Genomic DNA, 27,499 nt, shown 5'->3' on the forward strand with positions numbered 1-27,499 from the left:
AATTTCTCTGCATTTTTAAGGTCAAACCGATTAACTAGAGATAGCCTCTCATTCTCTCAAATCTTACTTAGCTGAAACCTACAAAGTAAAGCCACCTGAAATACTACATGACACCCAGAGCAAGAAGGGAGACTCGTTGCCTGTTGGCCAAGAAAAGTTTGTCTCTTCTCTACCCACTTATATCAACATAGGACGGAGCTGCTTGCTAAGGAGAGTTTTTCCTTCACAGCTGGCTACGATCTACAGCAGACTCCCTCACTCGAAGGGCTGCCATGGTCCTGGACAACAAGAAGCTCTCTAGCAGAACAGCAGCCACAGAAGTCTCCCTGAATCACACCTCAGAACAGTTACAAGAGACTTGGCAGACCTTGTTCTTGGTGCTGCTGGTACAGTACCTTGGAAGACAGAGGTCCAGACTCTGATCGAAACCCATTTAAAAGAACTAGAGGCTGGAAAATGGGGTGAGTATGGGGAAGGACCAAGGACCCTCTGAGCAAAGGAATCTTCTGGGACAGAGAAGTAGCAAATAAATATCTATATGAGAAGAAATTCCATTTTTAACCCCTCTATGTAAGTGTTAAGTGTCACTCTGATACTGAATCATAGCCTTTTGTTTCTTCTGATAGTCTTTCTTTGGAAAAGGAAAGGTAATGTTATATTTTCAACTTCAGAAATTCTAAAGGATTAAAGTCTTCCTGTATGGTCTGGAGAGGAAATCCACAAATCAGATACCAAGCCTGGCAAGGAGCACTTCATTTCCCTTCTCAACACAACCCTCGGACAGAATACAAAAGAAACCAGACATGCCCCGCACCCAGACCCAAGTGTCTTGGGGAACCAGGACAACCCTCCTGAGCCTGGACAAAATAATAATAGTAACAACAACAACAACAATAATAATATAAACTGTGATCAAGTTTGGGCTCGGGAGACAAGGGCAGTGTAAGAGCCTTCCGGTCACAACTACATACTCACCAATGTAGTTCTCTCTCTCTCTGTATAGAACAGAAACTACACACCTAAAATGAGGCAACCTCAGCACTATAAGATAGTAATTAGTCACTTACCAAGAAAAAGGGTGTGGGGATCCTGGGATCGCAGAATTTGCAAGGAATCCTGCAAAGATCTGTTGCATTATTCTGTTAAAAGAGAAAAAAAAAAAAAAAAAAAGTAGATGAGACAACCGAAGTACTCTATAGGTATCCACACAGGACAGATCCCACTACTTCCCTAACCCACAAATGGCTTCCACTGACTATTACAAAAGAGAGCATCAGAAATCAGTCTGCTACCTAGTGGTGTGTGACTTTGCTACTATGGCTATTTTCTACACTTCTAACATCTTAACAGATGGACAGATTTTTGTGAATTAGGCTGAAAAGGAATTATGTTATGGTGCATTTTTCCAATTATGTTCCTTGGATCTCTGGCACTGGCATGAGGGGGGTTAAAATGGAAGCTGCACCAATAGGGTTCTAGACCCAAAATGGCAGTTTCATTTTTTATGTGTCTTATATACTGGGTTTCTGAATAAGGTACCATCTAAAGATTTTTTGTTTTGGTAAGTTTGAGAATAATTTTTAAAGGCATTTCAGATGACTATGATACATACAAATATACACATTTGGTACTTGTCATTCTGAACACTTAAGATGCCATATCCTGCTGTTTATTTATATTAATGAGTTGGTCTTTGTTCCCCACAGATATTCGGATGCCTTATTTAAAAAAAAAAAAAAAAAAAAGGAGGAGGAGGAGGAGGGGAGAGGACGGGAGGAGGGGGAGGAGAGGGAGGGGGGAGGATGGGGGGGTGGGGGGGAGGATTGTCTCCCTACATTTCCTGCTTTGAATGACTGCACTTTTAATTCCCTGGTTCCTACTGTGTTAGGCCAATCCACGTAGCTTTGAAAGTAGCTATTATTAGACTTTCCTTACTACTAACATTCAAAAATAACTAATTATACTATTTCCTTTCTAGTTTTTGTTTTTGTATTTTATTATTTGTATTTTGCATTTATTTTTTAATTAACAATATTGCCTATATAGCCAGGTGCTCTTGGGCTCCATACCCAGTACCGGGGGACAGGGGACTAAAGTCCCCTACCAATAGCCAGAACAAACTTGCCAAAATATGTGTAAGACCCAGCGGGTCCTCTAGATGACTGCAGCAACAGCCACCATCTTGACGGTAACCTCATGGGAGCCTGGACCAGAACAACCCAGCTAACTTCCAAATTCCTGGCCCAATGAATTTGTTAGATAATAAATGCCTGTGTTTTTTTTTTTTTTAATGTAATGATTGTAGTGATCAGTTGATTAAGCAGATTAATCATTCTTGAACGCAGAACCTCCAGAGGAGCAATGGGTCTTTAAATATACAAGTATCTCCATCAGATGAATTCTCACCCTTATACCCAAACAGACCTAAGCAGTTAAAACCTGAGAAGAATTGGAGCTGAGCTGTGTATTAAGTGAGAAGCCACATACAAACCAAAGAATACGGAGAAGGGGCAGAAAGGACGATGGTCAGGGGCAGGGACATATAAAAGAAGCTGGGGACCAAGCCCATCACATACTAACATTTCCATACCAACAGCTCCAGTCCACTTAAATGCTGACCATTAAACTTGGACCTTGAGATACAGGATGTGGGTAGAGTTTACTGTGGTCACAACCCCCTCACCCAAGTTACAGGTCCTTCAGAATAAAATGAATACAGAAACAACTCTATGTTCTTCACCTCATTTTTCATAACTGTTTTGCATTTAAATGGATTCCACTTAAAAACCATCTCCTAACAGGTCAGCAAAGCTTTACCCCATCAAGGCGTACACCGCGTACCACCGCCATTCTTCACCCCTTGCTGTGATCCATCAGGGAAGTTTTTTAGGCTCACACCTAGGTTATGCCTGGAGAACTTCCCTGCTAGGGGGCAACGCTGGTACAGAAGTGCAGTATCTGTGGTTTGTTGTCCCAAGTTTGTACAACACGCAGCCCTGCTGTATCAGGTAGACCTGTGCACAGGGGACAGGACGGGGCTCATGGGAGGCTTTCCATTTGACTAAAGGGAAATCAAAAGGACTTTCTCATTAGAGTCCCTTATCTTTATTTGTAGAGCTTATTCAATAGTCTCTTTAATTACACTGCATCCTTCTGAGTTCATTCCCAACTATTCTGTTGCACTTTCCTCGGTTTTGCAGATCCGAGCCAAGCTGAGAACAGATGGATAAGAGTACTTCCTAAACAGTGCCGGAGAGCACTGTGTCCGCAGAGTATCAAGACAAATGTTGCCATTGCCGTTGATAATGGGATGATAAATCCTTGTGAATGCGACCTTAGGTGGTCTGAAGGGGTGACCTCCACTCTGATGGGGACTGTCACCTGGCCAACAGACCCTACCATCTCCAACAGGCCTGCACAGCACTGAGCCCAAGGGCCCCTCGCCAGGTCACTCAACTCCTTGTGGGTTCTCTTCAGAGACATGGTGGGAGGCAGTGGTGGTGGCGGTGGCCCTGGGGGTGGGGTGGGGCAAGGGCTAAGGGCAGGAGATGCAGAGTTAGGGAGGCCCCCTGGCTCCCAGGCCTCCAGGCAGTAGCCAGGGGTCTCTCTCGGTGGGACAGGGGGAGGAACTGCCTGCCTTCTTGCCGGCTGCAGCTGGACCAAGGGCTGCCATAAATGCCTGTCGTTTAGAGCCACTGACCTCTGGGATAATTCACCCTAGAGCAGCTGATGATCACTACAGATTTTGGTATACAGAAAAAGTAGGTACTGTCACAATAAAAAGCTATGTGGGTCTACCTTTGGCACCCCAGCATGGACAGGAGCTGGAAGGGCTCTGGAGCCTCGGAGGAAGCCAGAGAGCAGGGAGGGAGCTCAGGACAGGACCTCAGCCTGCATGCCCAAGCCCAGGCTGGCCCAGATGGGGGAAGGCAGGCAGACATAGTGCAGAGCCGACAGTGAGTGCAGGCACAGCACAACAAGGCGGAAGCAAGGTGCTTCTGGGGAGTCAGGGAAAGCTAGGGGAGCGCCCGCAGATCTCCTGATCTGCAGAGGGAGCGACCTGGGGAGCCTCAGGGGTCAGCAGAAGGTCTGCCTCCTGAACAGCACGAGGCTCTGCTAAAGGCACTCGCTGTGTTGAAGGTACCCCTTCTTCTCGCAGCTGGCATCAAGATGTAAGAGGAGAGGGGCAGACTAAAGGAAGGCCAGTTTGAAACAAGTTAGGGTCGGCGCGGGGGCGCCAGTAATCCCAGCAGTTCCAGAGGCCGAGGCAGGAGGATGGCAAGTTCAAAGCCAGCCTCAGCAATGGCAAGGCCCTAAGCAACTCAGTGAGACCTGTCTCTAAATAAAATACCAAATAAGAGGGCCTGGGGCTGGGGCTCAGTGGTGGAGCACTTGCCTGGCATGTGTGAGGCACTGGGTTCATTCTCAGCACTGCATATAAATAAATGAATAAAATAAAGGTTCATCAACAACTAAAAAAAATACAAAATAGGGCTGGGGATGTGCCCCTGAGTTCAATCCCCAGTACAAAAAAGGAGAGGCAAAGAAGGTAGGTGTATATAATTCTGAGAACTTCCAGTAATAGTGAATGATACTAAAATTGAGAAATGGAAAAGGTTTAATTCAGGGTACTGCCAAAAAAACATGGTTTAAAATGAACTAAGAGTGTGGCTTTAAAAATTCCATAATGGTGGGACTGCAAATTGGTGCAGCCAATCTGGAAAGCAGTATGGAGATTTCTTGGAAAGCTGGGAATGGAACCACCATTTGACCCAGCTATTCCCCTTCTCGGTCTATTCCCTAAAGACCTAAAAAGAGCATGCTACAGGGACACTGCTACATCGATGTTCATAGCAGCACAATTCACAATAGCAAGACTGTGGAACCAACCTAGATGCCCTTCAATAGACGAATGGATAAAAAAAATGTGGTATTTATACACAATGGAGTATTACTCTGCATTAAAAAATGACAAAATCATAGAATTTGGAGGGAAATGGATGGCATTAGAGCAGATTATGCTAAGTGAAGCCAGCCAATCCCTAAAAAACAAATGCCAAATGTCTTCTTTGATATAAGGAGAGTAACTAAGAAGAGTAGGGACGAAGAGCATGAGAAGAAGATTAACATTAAACAGGGATGAGAGGTGGGAGGGAAAGGGAGAGAGAAGGGAAATTGCATGGAAATGGAAGGAGACCCTCAGGGGTATACAAAATTACATACAAGAGGAAGCGAGGGGAAAGGGAAAAATAATACAAGGGGGAGATATGAATTACAGTAGAGGGGGTAGAGAGAGAAGAGGGGACGGGAGGGGAGGGGAGGGGGGATAGTAGAGGATAGGAAAGGCAGCAGAATACAACAGACACTAGTATGGCAATATGTAAATCAGTGGAAGTGTAACTGATGTGATTCTGCAATCTGTATATGGGGTAAAGATGGGAGTTCATAACCCACTTGAATCAAGTGTGAAATATGATATATCAAGAACTATGTAATGTTTTGAACAACCAACAATAAAAAAAAATTCCATAAAACCTCAGAAAGATCTAAAATAGTGCCTAGAGAACCGTTTGGTTAACTGGGCTTCTAACACTTTGGGTTAGTTTTACAGGGTGCTGTAACAAATTACCGCAAACTGGGTGGCCTAAACCAAAAGGAATTCATTATCGGTTTGGAGGCCCAAAGTCTGGATCGAGATGTCCCCAGACACTGTTTCCTCTGGAGTCCTGCGGAAGACTCTGTCCCGAGCCCTCCTGGTCTTGCGTAGCTGCCAGCGCTCCTTGCGGTTCCTCGGCCTCCACCGGCCCTGGCTTTCTCTCCTGTGTCACCTGTGTCTGCGTCCAGACTTCCCTTTTCTTATAAGACCAACAACCACTGGATTGGGGTTCACCTGATTCAGTATAATCTTGTTTTGACTTAATTAAATCTTTTTTTCTTGGGTGGGGGGAGACACCAGAGATTGAATCCAGGAGCGCTTAACCACCAGCCACATCCCCTGCTCTTTTTATATTTTATTTTGAGACAGGATCTTTGCCAAGTTGCTTAGGGTCTCTCCAAGTTGCTGAAGCTGACTTTGAACTTGTGATCCTCCTGCCTCACCCTCCCAAGATGCTGGGATTACAGGCATGTGTCACCTATCCAGCTTCATTACATCTTTCATGTCACTATTTACAGATAAGGTCACATTCCCAGGTAGGACTTACACACATCTTTTCAGGGGATACAATTCCACCCACACAGGTGGCGGACCTCAGCAAGCCCAGTAGAAGCCCAGGGTAGAAAGAGGCTGCCCAGAAGAGATCTGTGGGAGTGGTTTTGCCTAATGGCATGAATTTCAGTAAGATTCACAGTATACTCAAGTTTTTAAAAGAAACACTAAAGGTTTAAACTGAAAGGTGCAGAAACAGCACAAAATGCAAAGAGGCCTTCAGACCTTCAAATTTCTACTTGTAAGCAAGCTAAGGAAACTAGGCAACGGCAAATATGAACTACCTTTCACGGAAAAGAAAGGACGACGCGAGGTCCAGAGGGAGGAATCCAGAGCACTCCTCGCCAGGATAAGTTGCGCACTAATCAAGGGCTTACTGACACCTTTTCAACACCTATCAGGGTTTATATGAGCCAGCAACATCTTCCCCTTGCTGAGCAGGAATGTCTAATCGCCGTCTGTCCACAACGCTGCATGCTGGAGTAGGGCAGATAACTTGATCCTTTAGTTTATAAGTCTTCACATCAAAAGGAATTGGACTAAGGGAACTATATCCAAGGAGCCTAATATACATTTGAGCCTGATTAAAAAGGCAACCACCTAGATTTCAAGCTGATGCTGTAAAGGGACAAGATTTTGGGTACATCGTGGAAGGTAAGTGTATTTTGTACACGAGAGAAGTGTAAATAATTTGTGGCCAAAAGGTAGTTTTAAAATGTGTCCGCAAATTCTTTAACATTCTTCCCTCTGAGAGGTGGAACTTAGTTTTCTTCCCCGTAAATGTGGGCTGGACTTAGTGATTGACTTCTTACAGATAAAATGAGGCAGAAATGACAGTGCATGTGACCCACCAAGTTAGGATATAAAAAGGTATGATTTCTTTCCTTCTTCCTCTCTTTTAAATCACTTAACTCTGAAAGAAGCCAGCTCCTAAGTCATAGGACAGGCACAGAGCCCTCTGGAGAGGCCCATGTGGTGGGAACTGAGGCCCCCTTCCAACAGCGATGTGAGTGAACCACCTCGAAAGCCCCGGTGCCAGGCCCATTTAAGCATTCAGAGGACTGCAGCCACATCTGACAGGTTGGAAACACACAGTATCTTTATTTATTTTCATGTGGTGCTGAGAATTGAACCCAGTGCCTCACACACGCGAGGCAGGCACCTTACCACTGAGCCACAGCCTCAGCCCTGATATATTAATTTTCACTAGGAAAATGAAACCCTTCACTAGAACCACCTAAATAAGCTGCTCCTAAATGCCGGATCCTCAGAAACAGTGAGATAATAAATGTTGTCTTAAGCTACCAAATTCTGGGATAATAACCTACTACATGGCAAAAAGCAAAAGATAACTAGCCCCCCAATACTTGTTAGTCACAGGAAGAGGAAATTATCATATGCTTCAACAGACCATAAATAAACAGTGGTGATCCAGTTTAAGAAACATCCTAGTTCCCTAGAGCTCTTCAAGTGACCCTACACAAATACTTGGAGTTGCCAGCAGCTGATTGGCTAATGACTGCTTGCCTGGATGCTTACTCTCTGGAAGTCAGATGTGGGCTCCAAGTATTCTCAGCAGTAACAGAGACTGTTCAGGGTGGCCCCTAAAACATACGCGCTGTTTGGAGATTATCTTCGGGTGACGCGTACAGTATTCACACTGAATTTCTTGCTGCTGTAGCTGTTTCTTGTTAAAGCTATGTGTGACAGCATGAGTAGAGGGAAGGAAGGCAATATGTCTTAAATTTTAGCAACTCATGGAAGAGAAAAATCAACCCAAAGGGTCTAGGAGGGGAAGTCACATGCTAAAACCAGACAGAGTCTTCATTTAAGTTTCCTCTTACTTCCCTGGTGGTTCTTTTCAGTCTCCTTTGCTTATTCCTCCTTTCCTCCTAAACCTCTAATTTCAGTGGGCGTAAGATAGGAATTTAGGGGTACGAAGAGCAACAAAGAGCACTGAATCTCAAAAGGGGACCGTCCATTAACAGGCAGAATGCAAACCGAACAACCCATAACCAACCCAGCCATATCCTTGCCGGAAGCTTACCAAATAGCTGAAGAAAACCAACACTGGAAGACGACCGTAGGCATCTGGAGGAACTGGGCAGTAGGGTCTAGACATGAAACACAAGTGCAAAACTGCAAAACCCTGCCCTGACTCCACGGCTGGTCTAGTCCCTTAGCTACTCTACTGGTATCCGACCCCACTCTAAGTCGGAATGCTATTCTGTGCTTACCTGCCCTCCCATTCTCAAGTAGGTACTTTTCCTTTATAATGAACCTCTTGCCCTGCTACTCTTACCTGACTGGTCCTTACATTCTTCTCTGTGGTGAGCTGAGACCAGGAAGATCAGAACAGAGTCTCTTCAACTCCTGGAGACTTCCTCAGACTCCTATGGGCTGGCAATTCCAGGGCTCAGGTCTCTGAGCTCTACCAATTTTGATCTTGACTTTGTTGTCAATTTCATACAGCTTTGTGACTTTAAATACCACAACTCCCAAATTCTATTTCCAGACAAGACTGCTTTCCAGTGTCTCCACCTGAACATGTGATAAAGCACTGAATGAACTGAAATCTCTGCCTCCGAGTTTCACTCCTTTTGTTGTGCCCTGTGTCAGCTAAGGGTAGTTTCATTTTTCTAGTTGTTCAGGCCAAAAACCTTCACTCTTTCTTGTGTTCCACATCATGTTCAATCAGCAAGTTCTAGCATGCCTCTTGTCAGAGTACATCCGGAGTCATGTCACTTTTCATGACTCTAAGCCATCCAACGCCCCCCGCAGCCCTGTACTGTGTCAACACAGCAGTTAAGATGACCATTTCCAGACAGAAACTACATCTAAACTCTCCAATGGAATAAAAGCCCTTACAATAACCCATCAAGTGGCTCTACACATCCCCGTATCCCCAATCCTATTCCCAGACTTCTCTGAGAGCATCTCCTGATAGTCCCTCACATTGATCTCTCATTTCCTCATTTTCTTCAGGTCAAACACCTTCTCAATAAAGCCGTGGCTGGGGCTGAGGCTGAATGGCAGAGCGCTTGCCTGGCACATGCGAGGCACTGGGTTCCATCCTCAGCACCACGTAAAAATAAATAAAAACAAAGCCTCTGCTGACTGTGCTTTTGAATCTTTACCCCCCGACACACATTCCCAACCCCCTTCCCAGCCTTTTTTCTGATAGCATGTACTACTGCCTGACACTGTCCATCTTGTCTGTCTTCCTCCTTAGGACCTCAGCTTCACAAGAGCAGTCATTTTTTAGTTCTGTTCACTGTTGCATGCTCGACATCTAGAATAGCATCTTGCACATAATACTACGCAATGTTTATTGAATGAATTAAGAAACCTTTGATGGCCCCCAATTTGATATATGATAAAAGATATACAATCATAAAAAAATCATAAAAATTATAAAACAATAAAAAATTATGAAACAATAAAATGTGTAATATGATCAATCCTATTTCAATTATATAAATGGAGATATCGTGTGTGTGTGTGTGTGTGTGTGTGTGTGTGTGTGTAGTGTATGTTTAAAAAGGTCCCCAGCCCTATTTTGTATTTTATTTGGAGACAGGGTCTCACTGAGTTGCTTAGTGCCTCGCTGTTACTGAGGCTGGCTTTGAACTAGTGATCATCCTGCCTCAGCCTCCTGAACTGTAATGCTGTTTTTTTTAAATCTTTTTTTCTTTTAAAAATATTATTATTGAAAAGTCTGATCACATATTCAGAGCATAACTTTTTAAAAAAATTTGTTTTAATTAGATATACATTGTCTTTTTAATCTTTTTGGGGAAAAAAACCTTAATGTTTTGAAATAAATTTCTAAAAAGTTAACCATGAAGTCAACTCCCAAAATCTAAGTTTGATCTGTACCAGAAAATGATGGTTCCAAAAGCTAGCATTAACTTCAGGAAAACTCATTTTTTTAGGCAGGAAACCTTCTTACATGTAGTTTATCTTACAAAATGATTCAGAGACAGATTGTTGCTAAACTCAAAAGTGCTTAGAGAAGGAGGCAACTAAGATGTTAAAAAAAAATAAATAAATAAATGTCAAAAGATGACAGCTGCTGGACATGTTGGCACACACCTGTAATCTCAGCAACTGGGGGTGGAGGGCTCAGGCAGGAAGATTAGAAGTTCAAGGCCAGGCTCACCAACCCAGTGAGGCCCTGTCTCAAAAATAAAAAAGAGCTGGGGGAAATAAACCAAAGAAAAACTGAGGATGTAGCTCTATGGCAAAGCATCCTTGGTTTCAATCCTCAGTACCAAAAAAAAAAAAAAAAAAAAAGTAGCACTCACTAAAATAAAGATCAGTTTGAATGTGTAAGTGCAAACTAATCAGCCCTAGTGTCTATCTAGATTGCAACTATCTATTACCTATCTGGAAAGTATGAACATGTTGGTAATTATCTAATATAGACAAAGGAAAAAAACTAATAAATATAAATATTTTATCATTATAAAAAAATATTCAAGGTGAAACGAATAATTCCATAGGCTTCATCACAAATTGAATAAATTTTCTCCTAAAAGGCATACAATTTTCTTTGTCGATTCTATATACATCAAACAACCATCTGAATGGTTATTTCTTGGTATATGAGAAGTCCAAATATAACATTATGTTAATTAGCAGAAATGAATATTCTAGTCATTAAAACAGAATATCCCCAGGTGTAAATTAATAAATTGTTTTCTGGCACAGGTCAAATTCATTAAGGTTAGATATTCAGGTCCTGACTGGATAAACTATTACTTGAAAGCTGCAGATCAGACAACAAAAGATACATTTTAGGTACATTCAAATATCTGCAGAGGCTGGGGTTGTGACTGGGCAGGAGAGTGCTTGCCTAGCATATGCGAAGTGCTGGGTTCCATCCTCAGCACACATAAAAGAGTAAGTAAGTAAGTAAATAAATAAATAAATAAAATGTATTGTGTCCATCTACAACTAAAACATATTAAAAAAAAAAGTTATACTGCTGGGCTGTGGGTATAGCTCAGTGGTAGAGTACTTGCTTAGAACATGCGAGTCACTGGGTTAGATCCTCAGTACCACATTAGAAAAAGGGGAAAAAAGTCATACTGCTCTCAAATCAACAGGACGAGCTGTTATCAGGAAGAAGCCATGGTAATTTTTTCAAATCTATAAAACATGAAATCATGACTTACTTTCAAAATATAGGGTGACATCATAATGACAACTACTATAAAGTGGTCACAGCCATATGAACAATCTGGGCAGACCTGTATGTTGGCAGAGTAATGTGTCCCAAAGATGTGTGATATTTCACTTTTACTTCCATGAAAGAAAAGAGAATTAAAACCTTCTAGTTCTGTTTACTGACATATTGGCATGTGTGCCTTGTAAAAAATGTTTCTGAGGAAGGGAAATGCTTAATTATTTTAAAAGAAAAAGCTGGAAAGACAAATGACACTGTTAAAAAATTTTAAAGTAAAAAATACTTATAATCTCACCACATAAAAATATTTTCATTTTTGCATTATCCTGGCTCCAATATTTAACTGCCTTTATACCCTTAAGCAATCTGCCTTATCCTGTGTCTCAATTTTTCCTACAAAATGGAGATCTTCTGTCACAGTGCTTTCTCCTAGGGTTGTAATGAAGATCCGACAATCTAATGTCTGTGAAGTACTTAGACTAGGTTCTGGCACATACTCATACCTATTAGTACTAATTCATATGCTTCCTATATTTCTTAAAGACATAGTTACAATTATCCATTCATTCCAAACGAATAAGTTTAATATCTACTATAAAACAGACATTGTGCTAGAAACTGAGAATATAGAAATGAGTAAAGCACTACATCAGACCATTAACCCTAAAACAACTAAAAAGTCTATAACAGATCTAGTCCCCCTCAAAGATGTCAGGCCCAGACGGAATGGCAGGTAACTCATTAAACCTTTAAGAAATAGATAATTCCTACATTATTTAAACTATTCCTGAGCACAAGAAGACAGTTTTCCCAGTTCATTTCATGAAACTTATCTAATCCTAACACCGAAACTTGATGCTGACAACACAAGAAAATTACAGAACCTCCTTTAGAATAGAAGCAAGAATTTTAAAAAAAAAAAAAAAAGAAGGAACAAATCAACTCTAATAAGAGACTTTTATAAATACAATTAGAACATTAATGCTCCTTGTCAAAGTAGTTTTTATTTAAAGCTTGCAGTGCTGATGTAATATCATAAAATCTATTCAGTAAGAAAAACTATAAGCCCATTTTGATAGGACTGTAAAGAACATTTGATATAATCCCTAATAATTATTAATTAAAACCTCTTAAGAAATTAGGAATAAAACTAAGGGTTTTTGTTTGGTTTGGTTTGGTTTGGTTTGGTACCAGGGGTTAAACTCAGGGGCGCTTTACCACTGAGTCACGTCTCCAGCCCTTTTCATTTTTTATTTTGAGACAGGATCTTGCTAAGTTGCTTAGGATCCTGCTAAACTGCTGAGGCTGGGCTTGAACTCATGATCCTCCTCCCTGAGCCCCTGAGATTACACACGTGCACCCAGACCTAAATTTTTTAAAATATGGTAGAGCAGATACTAGGAACCAAAAAGCAAGCATGCTTATTAGCAAAGAACACTAATACACTCTTACTTGAGACAGGAAGACAGCACGCACGCACGCATGGTGCCTACTATTCGACAACTTGGTGGATTTGTTTTTGTTTTTTATCCTGAGGAATAAACGCAGGGGCACTTAATCACTGAGCTACATCCCTAGCCTTTTTTTATTTTTTGAGACAGAGTCTTCCTGAGTTGTTTAAGGGCCTCACTAAGTTGCTGAGGCTGACCTTGAACTTGCAATCTTCCTGCCTCAGACACCTAAACCACTGGGATTACAGGTGTGTGCACCACACCTGGCAACAACTGGTTTTGATAGTAAAGTCAATGCAACAGAAAAGAAAAACCAATAAGAGGCATAGACATGGGAAAGAAAAATAATTCAAATTTATAGAATACTTATAAATCTAGAAACCCCAAGAAATAAAATGAAAACTTTTCATAGTTAATAAGAGAATTTGACTAATTAGCAAAATGATGGGTAACATTAAAAACTAAAATTTTTACCAATAATCAGTTAAAAACTAAAAACTTTACTAAATGACTTTAAAAAAGAAAATCCCTGAGACTTCTGCTTAATTTTTTTAAATATTTTTTTTTAGTTGTTGATAGACTTTTATTTTATTTATTTATACGTGATGCTGAGAATTGAACCCAGTGCCTCACACATGCCAGGAAAGCGTGCTACCACTGAACCCCAGCCCCAGCCCCTTCTGCTTGATTTTTGCAGTAATCCTAAAACTACTCTAAAAAAGCAACTCTATTTAAAAACAAACAAAGTGAGACACGAACCACAGGCCTCAATAAAAAGTTTCAATACTATTAAAAAGTACCCACTCTCCCCAGATTAAATATATATTCAATGTGCTTCCAACCAAAATCCCAATGGTTTGGACAGAGACAGATTCTATCTAAAATCCATTTGGAAAATAAGAATTCATACCCCATTTGAATCAAATGTATGTCAAGAGCATTATAATGTTTTGAGCAACTAATAAAAAAATTTTAAAAAAAATAAATAAATAAAATCCATTTGGAAAGGTAAACATAAGAGAAGCATAAAGAAAGTAACGGGAAAAAAGTGAAGGGATCTTTCCCAATGAGGTGTCAAATCATCTATAAAACTATAGCAAAGAAATTCATTATGGTGCATGCACAGCACATAAATAAAGATAGCAGAAGATAACATAGAGAGAGATGAGGATAAAAGCACTGATATAAATAACTGGATACTCTGCGAGCAGATTAGATCCTTAACTAAACAATATATACGAATGATACTCTTCACCCCTCAGAGGTGTCACAAATCAGAGAACACTGCATGAAAGCGGATCCGCGGCCCATTCTTGAGGTGACCCTGAAGCCACTCTCACCTCACACAGGGAGAGCTGTCTGACTGGGGTGCCAACAGAGGAAAGCCGATGAAAAGGACACACCAACTAAAAGTCTTGCCCATCTACACACTTTCAGTCACATCAGGGTCCTCAATATCGGCCCAAGGCAGTGATTTCCAAAATTCCAGGGAGCAGTCTTCCTGATGCCAGTAAATGGGAGGACTCAGTCACTAAGTAGGAAAGTGGAGTGCAAATCTGCATAATGGAGGATGGCCAGGCCCAGCAGAGCTCCGCCATGACAAACTGTGAACATCCTGCCTAGACATCCACCTGGAGGAAAACCACCTCTGATTTACTGACACTAAACCCAACTCCGTCCTACAAAACACCAAGTTTTGCCCATTTGGTCTTCACAGGTGTACAGTCTGCGCTCTATATCCACAGGTTCTAAGGAGTCACCCCACTGCATACTGAAAATATCTATGAAAAAAATGCACCTATACTGAATAGATACATATAACAACTATTTATATAGCACTTACATTGTATTAGTTATTGTAAGTTAGTCTAGAGGTGATTTAAAGTACATGCAAGAGGTCCTGAAACCAATCCCCCTCAGATACCAAGGGACAACTGTATACTAAATTTTTTAGGAATGCAACTGAAAATCAAGGCAAATTTACACTCCCTCCCACCCCCAGAACTTTCCCAAGAGTTCTTTACCTTTTTGGAAAATCATAATCCTCTACCAATGCCACATGTGGCAGAGGAACTTTCAAGGCAATACCACCTACTGTCTGTATTGGTAGCCGTCACATTCTTCATGGCTCTACAGGCAGAGGCAAGCATCTGAATTTTCATTTTCTCTCCCAGAATAGTCATAGCTAAGAATTTACATATTAAAATATTTTCATATACTCTCCTTTGGAAAATATAGTATGTACAAATATGCATTTTTTAAAAATTTGTTTTACAGGTTATATTACCAGTAAATTTCAGATCAGGATAGCAGAGGGCATTATAAGACATTTGGTATAAAAGGAAGATGTTAGGTCTGATATAACCAAAGAACATGAGTTACATAATCAATACATTCAAATTTTTCTTGATCTATATTATAAATTGATTTCTGCCATTTAGAATCAAAAAGAGTTATGACTTACTTATACAGCCATAAAAACACCAGATAAAAGGAAAATACTGGAATATCCTTTTAAAACACTGGAATAGGTGAACCTTTTTAAGCATAAGAGTATTGAAAGATTTGACACCCTAAAACTCAAAAGCACTTATATATGAAAAGTTACAAGAACAAAACAAAATACAGAGTGGAAAGCAATTTATATCTGTAACATACATAAAAATATTCCTATCTATATCATATGTAGAGAGAGCTCCTAAATAACTTTTTTAAACTCCATAAAAGGAAAATTGGGCAAGGCATATTAAGGTACAATTCACAGAAGAAATATAAACATCTAATAATTATATGAAAATAAGCTCAATTGAAAAAATCACAAACAAAACAAAAGTAACCATCAAGTTTATCATCATTAGCAAAGACAGAGACTGGCACCACACTTTTGCTGAGGACATAGGGTATACTTTCAGATTCCACTGGTGAGACTGCAATAGTCACAGGCTTTTAGGAGGGCATTTACCAATATCAATGTTAAAGGTCATACCATTTGACCCAGCATTTTCTTAAGAATTTCACCACTTTTTCCGTGGTGTTTGCAGCCACCATTGCTCTCAAGCCAGAGCTGCCTCTAGCTAGCCAAGTTCCAGCCACAGGAAAAGGGCTGGGCCATATACAGCAGACTTCCCAAATCCATGGGCGATAAAGCCTCCAGGAAACCACTGGCTACAAGAGCTGCTCACAAGAGTGTGCCCTCTGGGAGAGGTAAAGAAACTTCATCGCTACAGGGCTGGTATGGTGGCACTTTGTGAAATGAGACGTTATCACAAGTCCACTGAACTGTAGGGTACACTCCTGTAATTCCAGAGGCTCAGGAGGCTCAGGCAAGAGGATCTCAAGTTCAAAGCCAGCCTCAGCAACTTAGGCCCTAAGCAATTTAGCAGGATCCTGTCTCAGAATGAAAAATAAAGAGCTAGGGATGTGACTCAGTGATTAAGTGACCCTGAGTCCAATCCCTGATAACAAAAAACAAACAAAGAGAAGTACGCTGAACTTCTGACTTGCTGGCTTCCCTCCTAGCACCTGGTGTGAGAAATTGCTCAAGACTCCAAAACAGATCTGCACTTCCAGCACGCAGCTCTAGGTGCTTTTGCAAGGAGCAAGTGAGGCTTCTCTGGTTGGCCTTTATAAAGACATCAATCTGTGTTCTCTCCATGCCAAACATGTTACAATTATGCCAAAAGACACCAACTAGCAATATTGCCCATAAGGAGAAAGAAGGTGCTTAGAATTCACTTTGATTTTAGAAACATTTCATTCTTAAAATATATATATATATATATATATATATATATATTTTTTTTTTTTTTCTCTTTTTCCTGTTAAAGGTAGTTCTGAATGTTAAAATTTTCCTCCCATAGGGTCAAAAGATATCTAAGTATACGACTGCAAGTAGAAAAACAGTGGACAGAAATCAGGTATTGTCATTTTTCCATTTTCGTTTGTGGGTGAATTTTTAATATAAATGCGGGCTGGGGGCTGGGGATGTGGCTCAAGCGGTAGCGCGCTCGCCTGGCATGTGTGCGGCCCGGGTTCGATCCTCAGCACCACATACAAAGATGTTGTGTCCGCCAAAAACTAAAAAATAAATATTAAAAAATAAAAATACCTTGCACAACTTAGAAAATTTGGGTAGAATGTTTGAAGACAAAGGAGAACTACTAAGGAATGAGAAATAAAGTGCTTAAGAATCTAGAGAGGGAATAATCTTGGAAGAAGGAGCCAGCTTCTGTAACTGATTTTGCTGATGCTGGGCAAGGGTAGAAGGCTGAGGGTCCTGGGCAAAGCGTCAATGAAGGATCACTATGAGGGAAAAGCAAATTCAGGTCTTTCGCAGACTAAGGAGGCACATAGCAATTTCCCTTTTAGATCAGTTACCAAATCTTGCAGCTATAAAGGGCAGCAAACTAAACATTTAAGTGGAAGTCTTATTCATTATAATAAAATGTTATGTACTCTCCTGTGACCAAGATTAGGGTTTACATCCTTTGGAGGAAGGGCTCACAAAATATATAAAAATCTAAACTGAAACTTTTGAAAGCTAAGGGTGAACCCTAAGTAGACTACTGTTTCAGGGCTGTGACCCAGTTTTGTCTTGGTATAGTTCCTGACAGAATAAAAATAATCTTCCACTATGCTCTATGCCTAGCAAAAAAAACCCTGAACTCTCTCTAGTTTTGAAGGGTTCGTTTTGTTTTTGGTACCTAGGATTGAACTCAGAGGCACTCAAACACTGAACCACATCCCCAGCCCTATTTTGTATTTTATTTAGAGACAGGGTCTCACTGAGTTGCTTAGTGCCTTGCCATTGCTGAGGCTGGCTTTGAACTGGAGATCCTCCTGCCTCAGCCTCCAGATCCACTAGGATTACAGGCATGTGCCACAGCACCAGGCTCTGAACCCTCTCTAGAGAAAAACAACGCTGTCTAAAGCTTTCACAGTTTTTATACAAAACTATTCACATTTAACCAAAAATTAATAGACCCACCAAATTGTAGGCTCAATGACCCAAAACCAGTAATAAAAGATAAATAAGAGAAATAGCCTCAGAGGTGATTCAGATATTGTAGTTACCCAAAAAAGGGCTTTAAATTAACTATAATTAACATGTTAAAATATTGTATCTGAATAATGAATTTATTAGATGTATATACCAGCAGATTAGATAAAGAGAAGATAGGATTAATGAAAGTCAAGGTGGGTCAACAGAAAAATATCCAAATTGACGTACAAAGAGAAGAGGATGGAAAACATGGGAAGATAGGCTGTAAGAGATAATAACATATGTAAAGAAGCACGTGTTCAATGTCGTCTAGTATATAATGAAGAAAAAAGAAGATCCAAAAGAGCCCTAGAGTTTATAAGGGATTGTCTGAATCAGTGGTGGTGTCTTCTTGCAGAATTCTAATGAACAGAATTCTCGTGTTCACGTGTGACAGATCTGGATTGGTGCAGAAGAGTGGTAGAAGCCCCTAGGTTCAATTCCTCGAAACCCAAGGTGGGAAGGTGGGGTGGCACACAGAGAGAGAAAGATTTGACCGACAGATATAAGTAATGATGTAGAAATGGACAAGACACATTATTAGATAAAGAAAATCAGATGTGAAATATCAAATTAGGGGCTGTGGTTGTGGCTCAGTGGTGGAGCGCTTGCCTCACAACTGAGAGGCCCTGGGCTTGATCCTCAACACCACATAAAATGAACAAATAAAATAAAGGTATTGTGTCCATTTACAACTAAAAAAAAAAGTATAAAAAAAATCTAATTAGATATGAAATTATTCCTGTCCTCATGAACTGTGAAAAAAATTACAACAGGTATTAAACAGACATATAAACTTGATTTTTAGTTTTTCATGGCAGGGACCCATGTATGCTAGGCAAGTGATTTTTCTGAAGTAGTATATACTTAGAATGAAAATCTTAGGGCAATGGTTTCCCAGGGAGGTGTACCACCATGAAATTATTTCACATAATACACGGACATTTTTAAAATAAACTGAATGGCTATACAATTGTTCTCATTTAGAATTCTGCCATTTTTCTTATGTCAAAGTCAGAGACAAACAAGAGAATATGATTACTAAGGATCCAGAGAACCCAGAATCTCAAAACTTCCTACAATATTTAATGCCCTGAGGAAATTAATGTCTTGTTTATCCTCCACTTTGCTTGGGCACTAAATGGAAGTCCAGTTTAATATGACCTGGATAATGAAATATAAGATAAAGAAAAGTAAAAGTTACACCCAAAAGAAAATACATGCATTCACTAACACATTTCAAAATTAAAAAAAGAAAAATTCTTTCAGAATGCACCATATGCCAAGGATTATGTGAGGCTTTGGAAGAATGAATGTCCCTTCCTTCTTGGAATTTAATAGTGTAACAGGAAAGAAAGGCATTAAATAACATGTCAGTCCATTTTTTGCTATTACAACAGAAACCACAGACTGGGTATAGAATAAACAATAGAATTTCATTCAGCTTATGGTTCTAGATGCTCTGAAGTTCAAGATCAAGAATTTGCACCTAGTGAGGGCCTTGTTGCTGAGTCACAATACAGCAGAAGAGCAAGCAAGCGCCCAAGAGACAGAGAGAGCTCACTTTTACAATAACCCACTCCCCCATGATAAGGCTGTAATCCACTCATGAGGCTGGAGCCCCCATAGCCGACTGACTACTAAAGGTTGCACTTTCCATTACCACCACAGTGACAATTAAACTTTGACATGAGTGTCTTTAATTTTATTTTTAGTGGTAGGTGGACACAACACCTTTACTTTATTTATTTTATGTGGTGCTAAGGCTCGAACCCAGGGCCTCACTTGTGCTAGGCAAGCGCTCTACACTGAGCTCCAACCCCAGTCCCTTGTCACGAGTTTTGGAGGGGACATTCAAACCATAGCACCACACAATGATAAGATTGCTGGTGTGGTCAGAGCTAAAAAGAAGTACACAGAGCTCTGGGGACACACACAGGACCTAGGAAGAGTGTCAGGAAAGGCTTCTCGGGGAAGTGGTGCCTGAAATTATTATTATCCGAGGGGTAAGCCTGAGTTGGCTTCGGCGATGAGACAGGTAAGGCTGAAGACGGAACATCCCAGCAATCCAGTGAGATGAGACCAGACTGGGTAAGGCCTACCTATGGGTGAAGAGGACAGAGCAACTGCGGGGACAAAGGCCCGATGGCTAGCATGAGCAGGGCAAGGGGAGACAAGACAGGAACAAAGCTGGAGGAGCAGCAGAAGTCTACCGTAGGAACCTAAGGCACTCTGACTTTATTATGTTGTTTTACTCTTTATTCTAAATTTGAATAATGTTGCTTCATTTTCACTATATTCATTTTGATCAGCTATCTGATCAAGAACGGATTAAACGACAAGGACAGTTATCTACCTTAATCATCTAATCAACAGCCCCAGCTTTGGGATGGCAACTCAGGAGCAGACGCCCCTTTCCACCTTCTCACTCTCAATCCTCAGCATCAGCCATGTCTCCCTCATAGGTCAGTCAGAAGATGGCTGAAGCAGTTCCAAACGTGACATCCTTACAAAGGCAGTGAAGGACTAGAAATTCCCTTGGTTATTTCATGAATGAGAGGAGATTTTTTCCAGAGGTCCTTCCACTGGATCATTTGGATCCCAACAGTGAGAAATGGGTTACATGCTAATGCCCGATATTTCAAAGAGACTCAGAAAGCAGTGTCTGGAATTTTTCTGACTTCATTTCAAGAGATGGTGTCTACTTGGCAACAAGATGAGTGCACAAATGGCTAGTAAATATTTAGTCAAATGTTGGTACACAGAAAAAATTATGAAGCTTTCTCTCATAATACAACAACTGAATAAAATTAAAAACAGGTGAATCTTTGTCCAGGCCAAACCGAAAGTTGTTTAGACTAAGTTGCCTACAGCCTTTTCTTTTTCTTTCTTGTAATAAACTCTGAAAGAAATGCTCTCTCTCAAGAAAATGACCCCTGACCCCAGTGCTCCCATTCTTGGCACACAAGTTTTGCTTTTTGAAAAATGAAACGCGAGCAGAAATTCCAAGCCATGCATCTTCATTCCTGACTTGCTGTGTTTGGCATGAGGTACACAGACTGGAAATGACGACCCCTGGACTGTTGAAAGGGACTCTACAGCCTTCCCTCTGGGAGTTCTCAGTGGCTACAAGTGCCCCCAGGCAGAGGCTCACAAAGGAAACCAGCTAGGCCTCAGATGAGTATCACAGAGTGGCTAGTCAAGTGGAGGACTGGACTCCATGGCCACGTGCCTATCTTGCAGCGCCTTACCCCCAGCATCCTGGATGGCACGTGTAGCAATCTCGGATATCCCACGGTGCCCTGCAGTGATCACCTCTAGTGCCCCATCCTGCCTTTCACCAAGAGTTTCCCAAGTGCTCACCACCCTCAGGGTCTACAAGAGTCACTCATGCTGAATGAGACTGGGGCAAGCCCTCTGGGATTACCAGGGTGGGAGATATTTGTCACTGCTGTGGGAAGGAATATTCAGCAGTTGGCCTCTTGGGGGATTTTCTAGAAAAGCACACCTTACCATCTGACTCCCACAAGGAAATTCAGAAAACATACATTTTTTTTTATTGGGATAAAAACATATCATGTAAAATCTACCATCTTAACTATTTTTATAAGTGAATAGTTTAGTAGTATTAAGAGTTTCCAGGGGCTGGGGATGTGGCTCCAGCGGTAGCGTGCTCGCCTGGCATGCGTGCGGCCCGGGTTCGATCCTCAGCACCACATAAATAAAGATGTTGTGTCTGCCGATAAATAAATAATATATATTAAAAATTAAAAAAAAAGAATTTCCAGCGGCTCAGGAGTCTAAGGCAGGAGGATCGCAAGTTCAAAACCGACCTCAGCACCTTAGGGTCCTAAGCAACTTAGGGAGATCCTGACTCAAAACTATAAAAAGGGCAGGAGACTGGCTCAGTGGTTACCTGCCCCTGGGTTCAATCCCCAGTACAAAAAAAGGAAAAATCGTGATCTAGAATATATGACAGACTTTAACTATTTAATAATAAGAGAACAAGCAATAAAAACATCCAATAACATGTGGGCTAATTTAGAATGTCAGATTTAAACTGACATTCACCAATGAAGTCATACAAATAAACAAACAAATGAAAAGTATTCAGCATCATTGGTCATTAAGGACATGAAAGTTAAAACCACAGTGAGATTAAAATGGCTTTAAATTGAAAACACCAAGTGCTGGCAAGGACATGGGGTCACTACAGCTCTCAGGCACAGCTGGCAAGAATGCAAAAAAGGGCACTTCAAAAACCGGTGGCAGTTTACTGTAATTAAATACATACATACAATCTGACATTCTTACTCCCATATAATTACACAGGAGAATGGTGACATGATTCTATCCATGGTTACTAAAAGTAGAGAGATCCTAGAATGTATTCACTGGTGAATAGATGGGTAAATTATAGTACATCAAACTATTTCTCAGTAAAGAGAATGAACCACTGATACAGGCAACGACATAGATGAATTTCAACTATATTAAGCTAATGAGCAAAAACCAGACGCAAAAGCTACAGATTTCATTTCTTTGATATATTGGGGCAAACAAAACTATAAGGACAATTTGGAATGGAAAAGGCAATTAGGTTAATAGGGTAGTTTTGTGATGAAATATTCTGTATCTTGAATGTAATGAGGTATGTAACTCTAACTGTCCAGATTCCCAGCACTGTAAAACTAAATAAATCTAATTTCTACTGTAAAAAAAAGGTGATCTATTTAATGAGAAACATTAAATGATAATAATGATGATGAAAGAAAATTTATTAAGAAATTAAATGATTGAAATGTAGGGAAAAAACTAGGAGAGCCAAAACCTCTTGGGTGATGACACCCAGAAAATGGGGAGTATCCACAGTTAATGTATTTTATCAGTAATAGTAAAACAAAAACAGCTTCAAAAGATTGCTAAAACATTGTTTAAAATGAAATAAATTTTAATTCTATAGTACAAGTAATTTGTAGCAATTTTCTTGTTTTTGGTAGTGGGGGTTGAAGCCAGTGGCGCTTTACCTCTGAGCTACATCCTAGGTCCTTTTTATTTTGACAGCATCTCGTTAAGTTGCTGAGGTTGGGCTCCAACTTGTTACCTTTTCTCACCACCACGAAAGTAGCTAATAAAATACCTAATAAGCAGATACTGTGACACTCAATACCCTTCTCCCTTGCCACCATCTATTACATAAGACATAAGACAGAAAAGCTAGCTTTCCTAGATGTGGGCAGGGAGCCCAGTGAGTAGAAACTTGGTAGAGAGAATAAATGGGGCAGTAGAAAAGCTTTTCCCTTCCTAAAAAACAAAACAAAACAAAAAAAAGCAGGAATCCATAGATGATATATCATTCCCCTTTCTCCCTAAGGCTGAAGGCAATAAACTGGAGGGAAAGACTAGGAGAAGCACAAAGATGGAACTCTGATATGGCGGAGACACTAAACTAACTTGTTATGTGTAAGAAAAAATATTTTTTTAAGAGGTGGATGTGGTGGCCCCCACCTGTAATTTCAGTGACTCAGGAGACTGAGGCAAGAGATTCCAAGTTCAAGGTCAGCCTGGGCAATTCAGCAAGGCCCTGTCTCAAAATAAAAGGCTGGGGATGGAGCTCAGTGGTAAAAGCACCCTTGGATTCAATCCCTAGTACCACAAAAGGAAACAACATAAGCAAAACAACTTTTTTTTTTTTGGATGGACAATGTCTTTATTTTATTTGTTTATTTTTATGTGGTGCTAGGGATCGAACCCAGTGCCTCATGCGTGCTAGGCAAGAGCTCTACCACTGAGCTCAACCCCGGCCCGAGCAAAACAACTTTTTTATGGCACTGTTAAATCATGTTATATGTTACTTGCATATTACTGAGGTAATATGATTTTCCATAAGGACACGTAAAAACAGAAAATTTAAGTCTTTTTCCTACCCTCTGCTATTAACCAAAGGAATAAGCTAGTAGTACAGTAGACCAATATTTCCTACAGAATAAAAGAGGGAAAGTAACCAAGGAAGACTGATTCAAGACAATGTGTTCACACTGGTATTTTACTAGTCTAACAAAAATTTATTGTTATTATTATTACTTTGTACCAGGGAGTAAACTCAGGGGAGCTTAATCACTGAGCCAGATCCCTAGTCCTTTTTATTTTAAGACAGGGTCTTGCTAAGTTTTTGTTTGTTTTTTTTTTTTAAGAGAGAGAGAGAGAGAATTTTAATATTTATTTTTTAGTTATCAGCAGACACAGTATCTTTGTTTGTATGTGGTGCTGAGGATCAAACCCGGGCCACACGCATGCCAGGCAAGCGCGCTACCACTTGAGCCACATTCCCAGCCCGTTGCTAAGTTGTTTAGAGTCTCACTACATCACTGAGGCTGGCCTTGAACTTGCGATCCTTCTGCCTCAGCCTCCTGAGCCACTGGGATTACAGGCATGTACCACCATGCCTAGCTTAACAGAAATTTTTGTGCAAAAGATTTACAATTCATTACTTACTACTTTAGCTGTACCTAGCCCAGCATAAGAGCATTGTGAGAAGAGCATCTGTGGCCTGAAAAATTCTAGGCATTTGAGAAACGTTAGTTATTTTCTTCTTCTCTCTTTAATTATAAAAAGGATATAAGGCTGTCCAAGAACATTTGTACTATACTGCATTTTTAACATTCACACAGTAAGACAAGACAAAATAAGAAATTATCCCCATTCTCCTTTGGCAACTAAAAAGATCTTTTTGAAAATATTTTATGTCCACAAAAGGAAACCTATCTGACAACAGCAGAGACTGTATTTGTTATCAGCTAATAAATTATGAGCTAATAACCAGAGAAAGACAACCTGATCACCTTACTCTGACAGCCCAATTCTCTTACTAATTCAAGGGCTGTGAACAAGGACTGTTGTCTAAATGTCTAGACATAATTACTCTGGCCAAATTGGGATTATTTGAGCATCAAAACGAAAATAATTTCTTAAAAACCATGCTAAAATAAATAAAGCTAAAACCATGCTAAAATAAATAAAGTAGAGCAGGGGAAAAAGCTCTTACCAAAAAAAAAAAAAAGTTTGAACCTGGGGAAGAAATTATAGAAAGAGAAATAAATGTAACTTAAGTAGAAACAAATGTAAAATTATTTCACAGTAATAATCCAGGCAATGGACACTGATAGCACTAGATGAAAAACTATTAGAGGGCGGGGTCTGTGGCTCAGAGGTAGAGCGCTGGCCTGGCATGCGTGAGGCCCGGGTTAAAAGGAAAACTTTAGATGACCAGATATTCACTCACTCTCAAGTTATCACCCTTGACTTCTGAGAGCACGTGCCATCTGTTGAGATGTACTAAGAAGGACACAATACCTTTCATCTGATCCCCACTCCCACCCCCAGTTCTGGGGACTGAAGCCAGGACCCCACATGTGCCAGGCAAATGCTCCACCATTTAACTACACTCCCAGTCCGTTTTATCGAGTCAGGGTTTTGCTAATTGCCTAAGCTGGCTTTGAATTGGCAACCCTCCTGCTTCAACCTCCCCAGCTGCTGGGATGGCAAGCATTCATTACCATATTCAGCCTCTTTGATATTCTTGCCCAGATATTTAATCTGAATGAAGAAAAAACAAGACAGATCCAAATTAATGACCATCCCTGGTAAGGGGGTCAACTAACAGGGACCTTAAAACGGACACTCATCGGCTACTGTAGTTTGGATCTGGCATACCCCGCAAAGGCCCATGTGCTTGGTCCTCAGGTTGGTGTTACCAGAAGGTGGTGGAACTTTAAGAGGTAGGGCCTGGTGAAAGGAAGTTGGGTCATGAGCGTGTGCTCTTGAAAGGGATGCTGGAAATCTGGCTCCTTCCTGTCTTTCTTTCTTCTTTTCCTGTTGCCATGAGGTGAACAGGCCTTCTCTGCTGCACATTCACACCATGAGATCCCACCATAGGTCCAAAACAGCAGCGCTGATCAACCATGAACTGAAATCTCTGACACCGTGAGGCAAAATAAACCTTTTCTCCTTTCAAGTTGATTTATCTCAGGTACTTGTTATAGCAGCAGAAAGCTAACTAGTAAACCAGCTGACAGCATAAACCAAACCCCCTAGTCACCAGTTGGTATTAACCATTAGATATATGAGCAAACAACTGTGCAAATTATTCTAGCCTCCAGCCTATAAGTCTCTCAGATATCAGATGGCAGAGATAAAATATCTCCCCATACCACGTCTGAATTCCTAACCCAAAGAAAATGAGATATTACACTATAATTATTGTTTCAAGTCACTATGGTTTACAGTAACATCTATTATTATGCAATAATAGATAACTAATACAGACTCTAATAAAGCAGAAATCTCAAATTCCTCAACAGTACCTACCTCACAGGCTTGTTGGGAACATTAAAGAAGCTAAGAGAACGTTCGGAATAATGTGCTAAATGAACAGCAGCTAGTAAAGAACTTCAATTAGAATAGTTAGAATATGATAGAGAAATAAAGTACTCTGAGGAATACACAGGAAAGATATTTTGATTTAGTCCTAGAGATCAGAGGAGGTTTCCTAGATTCAGTGGAGAATTGATTTAATTGGGTTAAGAAAGCAACAAAGGGATTTCTAGCTGAGAAAACAAGATTAGGCAAAGGTACAGAAGCACTGAACAGCATGGTTCATGTTAAAAAACAAAACAAAACAAAAAAACAATTAAGTCTGGTACTGGTAGAATAGAAGAAAAAAACAGGAGGTGACAGGAAACAAGACTGTAGAGGTTGGGAGGATCCCAAAACATAGAGGGCCGCCTTACATATGAAGTTATGGGCTCCATAACAGGGAAGTGATACAGATTTTAAAATTTAGGTGCAAAATTCTGCAAAGGCAATATGGAACTAGATTTAACAATGGCAACACCATGGGTCTGTGAGTCTTTAGCATACAGTGATTATGGGGCTCATGAGAGGACTTGAGGGTGACCACAGATAGCTGACAGATCAATGGTTCTCAGTGAGGGGCAATGTATCCCCAGGGGAGGTTTCTGTTGTCTTAACTGGAACAGAAGGTGGGGAGTACTTAAGGTTATACAAGAAGGGGTCAAAGACACTGCTAAACTTCCTATACAATATGCAGGAGAGTCCCGCACAATGAAGAATTATCCCATTCAAAATTTCAATAGTCCTGAGGTTGAGAAATCCTGTAGAATAAGGAAAAGCAGAATAAAGGAAAACCAATACTTTAAAGTACTCACAAGCAGAGTCAAGGCTGGGAGGGTAGCTCAGCGGTAAAGCCCATGCTCAGCATGCACAAAGTCATGGGTTTACTCCTTAGCACCATGAATAACAATAATAAGAAAAGCCAACAAAGAAGTCAATCAAGAAAATGCACTTTCACAGAAGTCAGAGCAGTAGAGGACATCAAGGGGAAGGAAAAGACCCCAAAAGATTAATCCAGTGAACATGACAAACATTTAAAGTATCTAATGGGTCTGCAATTAGAAGTAAACAAGGATTTTAGTTGAAATAAACTATGATGGTTAAAGGAATGATGGGAAATGAAAAAGTATACAAAATAAATGTAGATGTCTCTTAAGAGGTTTTATTGGAAAGGGCAGCAACTGGGCAGCAACTAG

At 40.5% G+C, this 27,499-nt stretch overlaps 1 protein-coding gene across 2 annotated transcripts in view; it reads right to left on the reverse strand.

Annotated features, from left to right (window-relative positions):
• Positions 1–27,499, reverse strand: part of Rnf115 (ring finger protein 115) — an 83,835-nt gene that overhangs the window by 5,676 nt on the left and 50,660 nt on the right. For both annotated transcript variants that reach the window (XM_076861794.1, XM_076861795.1), the window contains exon 5: positions 1,068–1,139. In XM_076861794.1, coding sequence (XP_076717909.1) covers positions 1,068–1,139 — 72 coding nt within the window. The remainder of the gene's footprint in view (positions 1–1,067; positions 1,140–27,499) is intronic.

Source organism: Callospermophilus lateralis, chromosome 7, assembly GCF_048772815.1.
Source record: "Callospermophilus lateralis isolate mCalLat2 chromosome 7, mCalLat2.hap1, whole genome shotgun sequence".
NCBI classification, from domain to species: Eukaryota; Metazoa; Chordata; class Mammalia; order Rodentia; family Sciuridae; genus Callospermophilus; species Callospermophilus lateralis.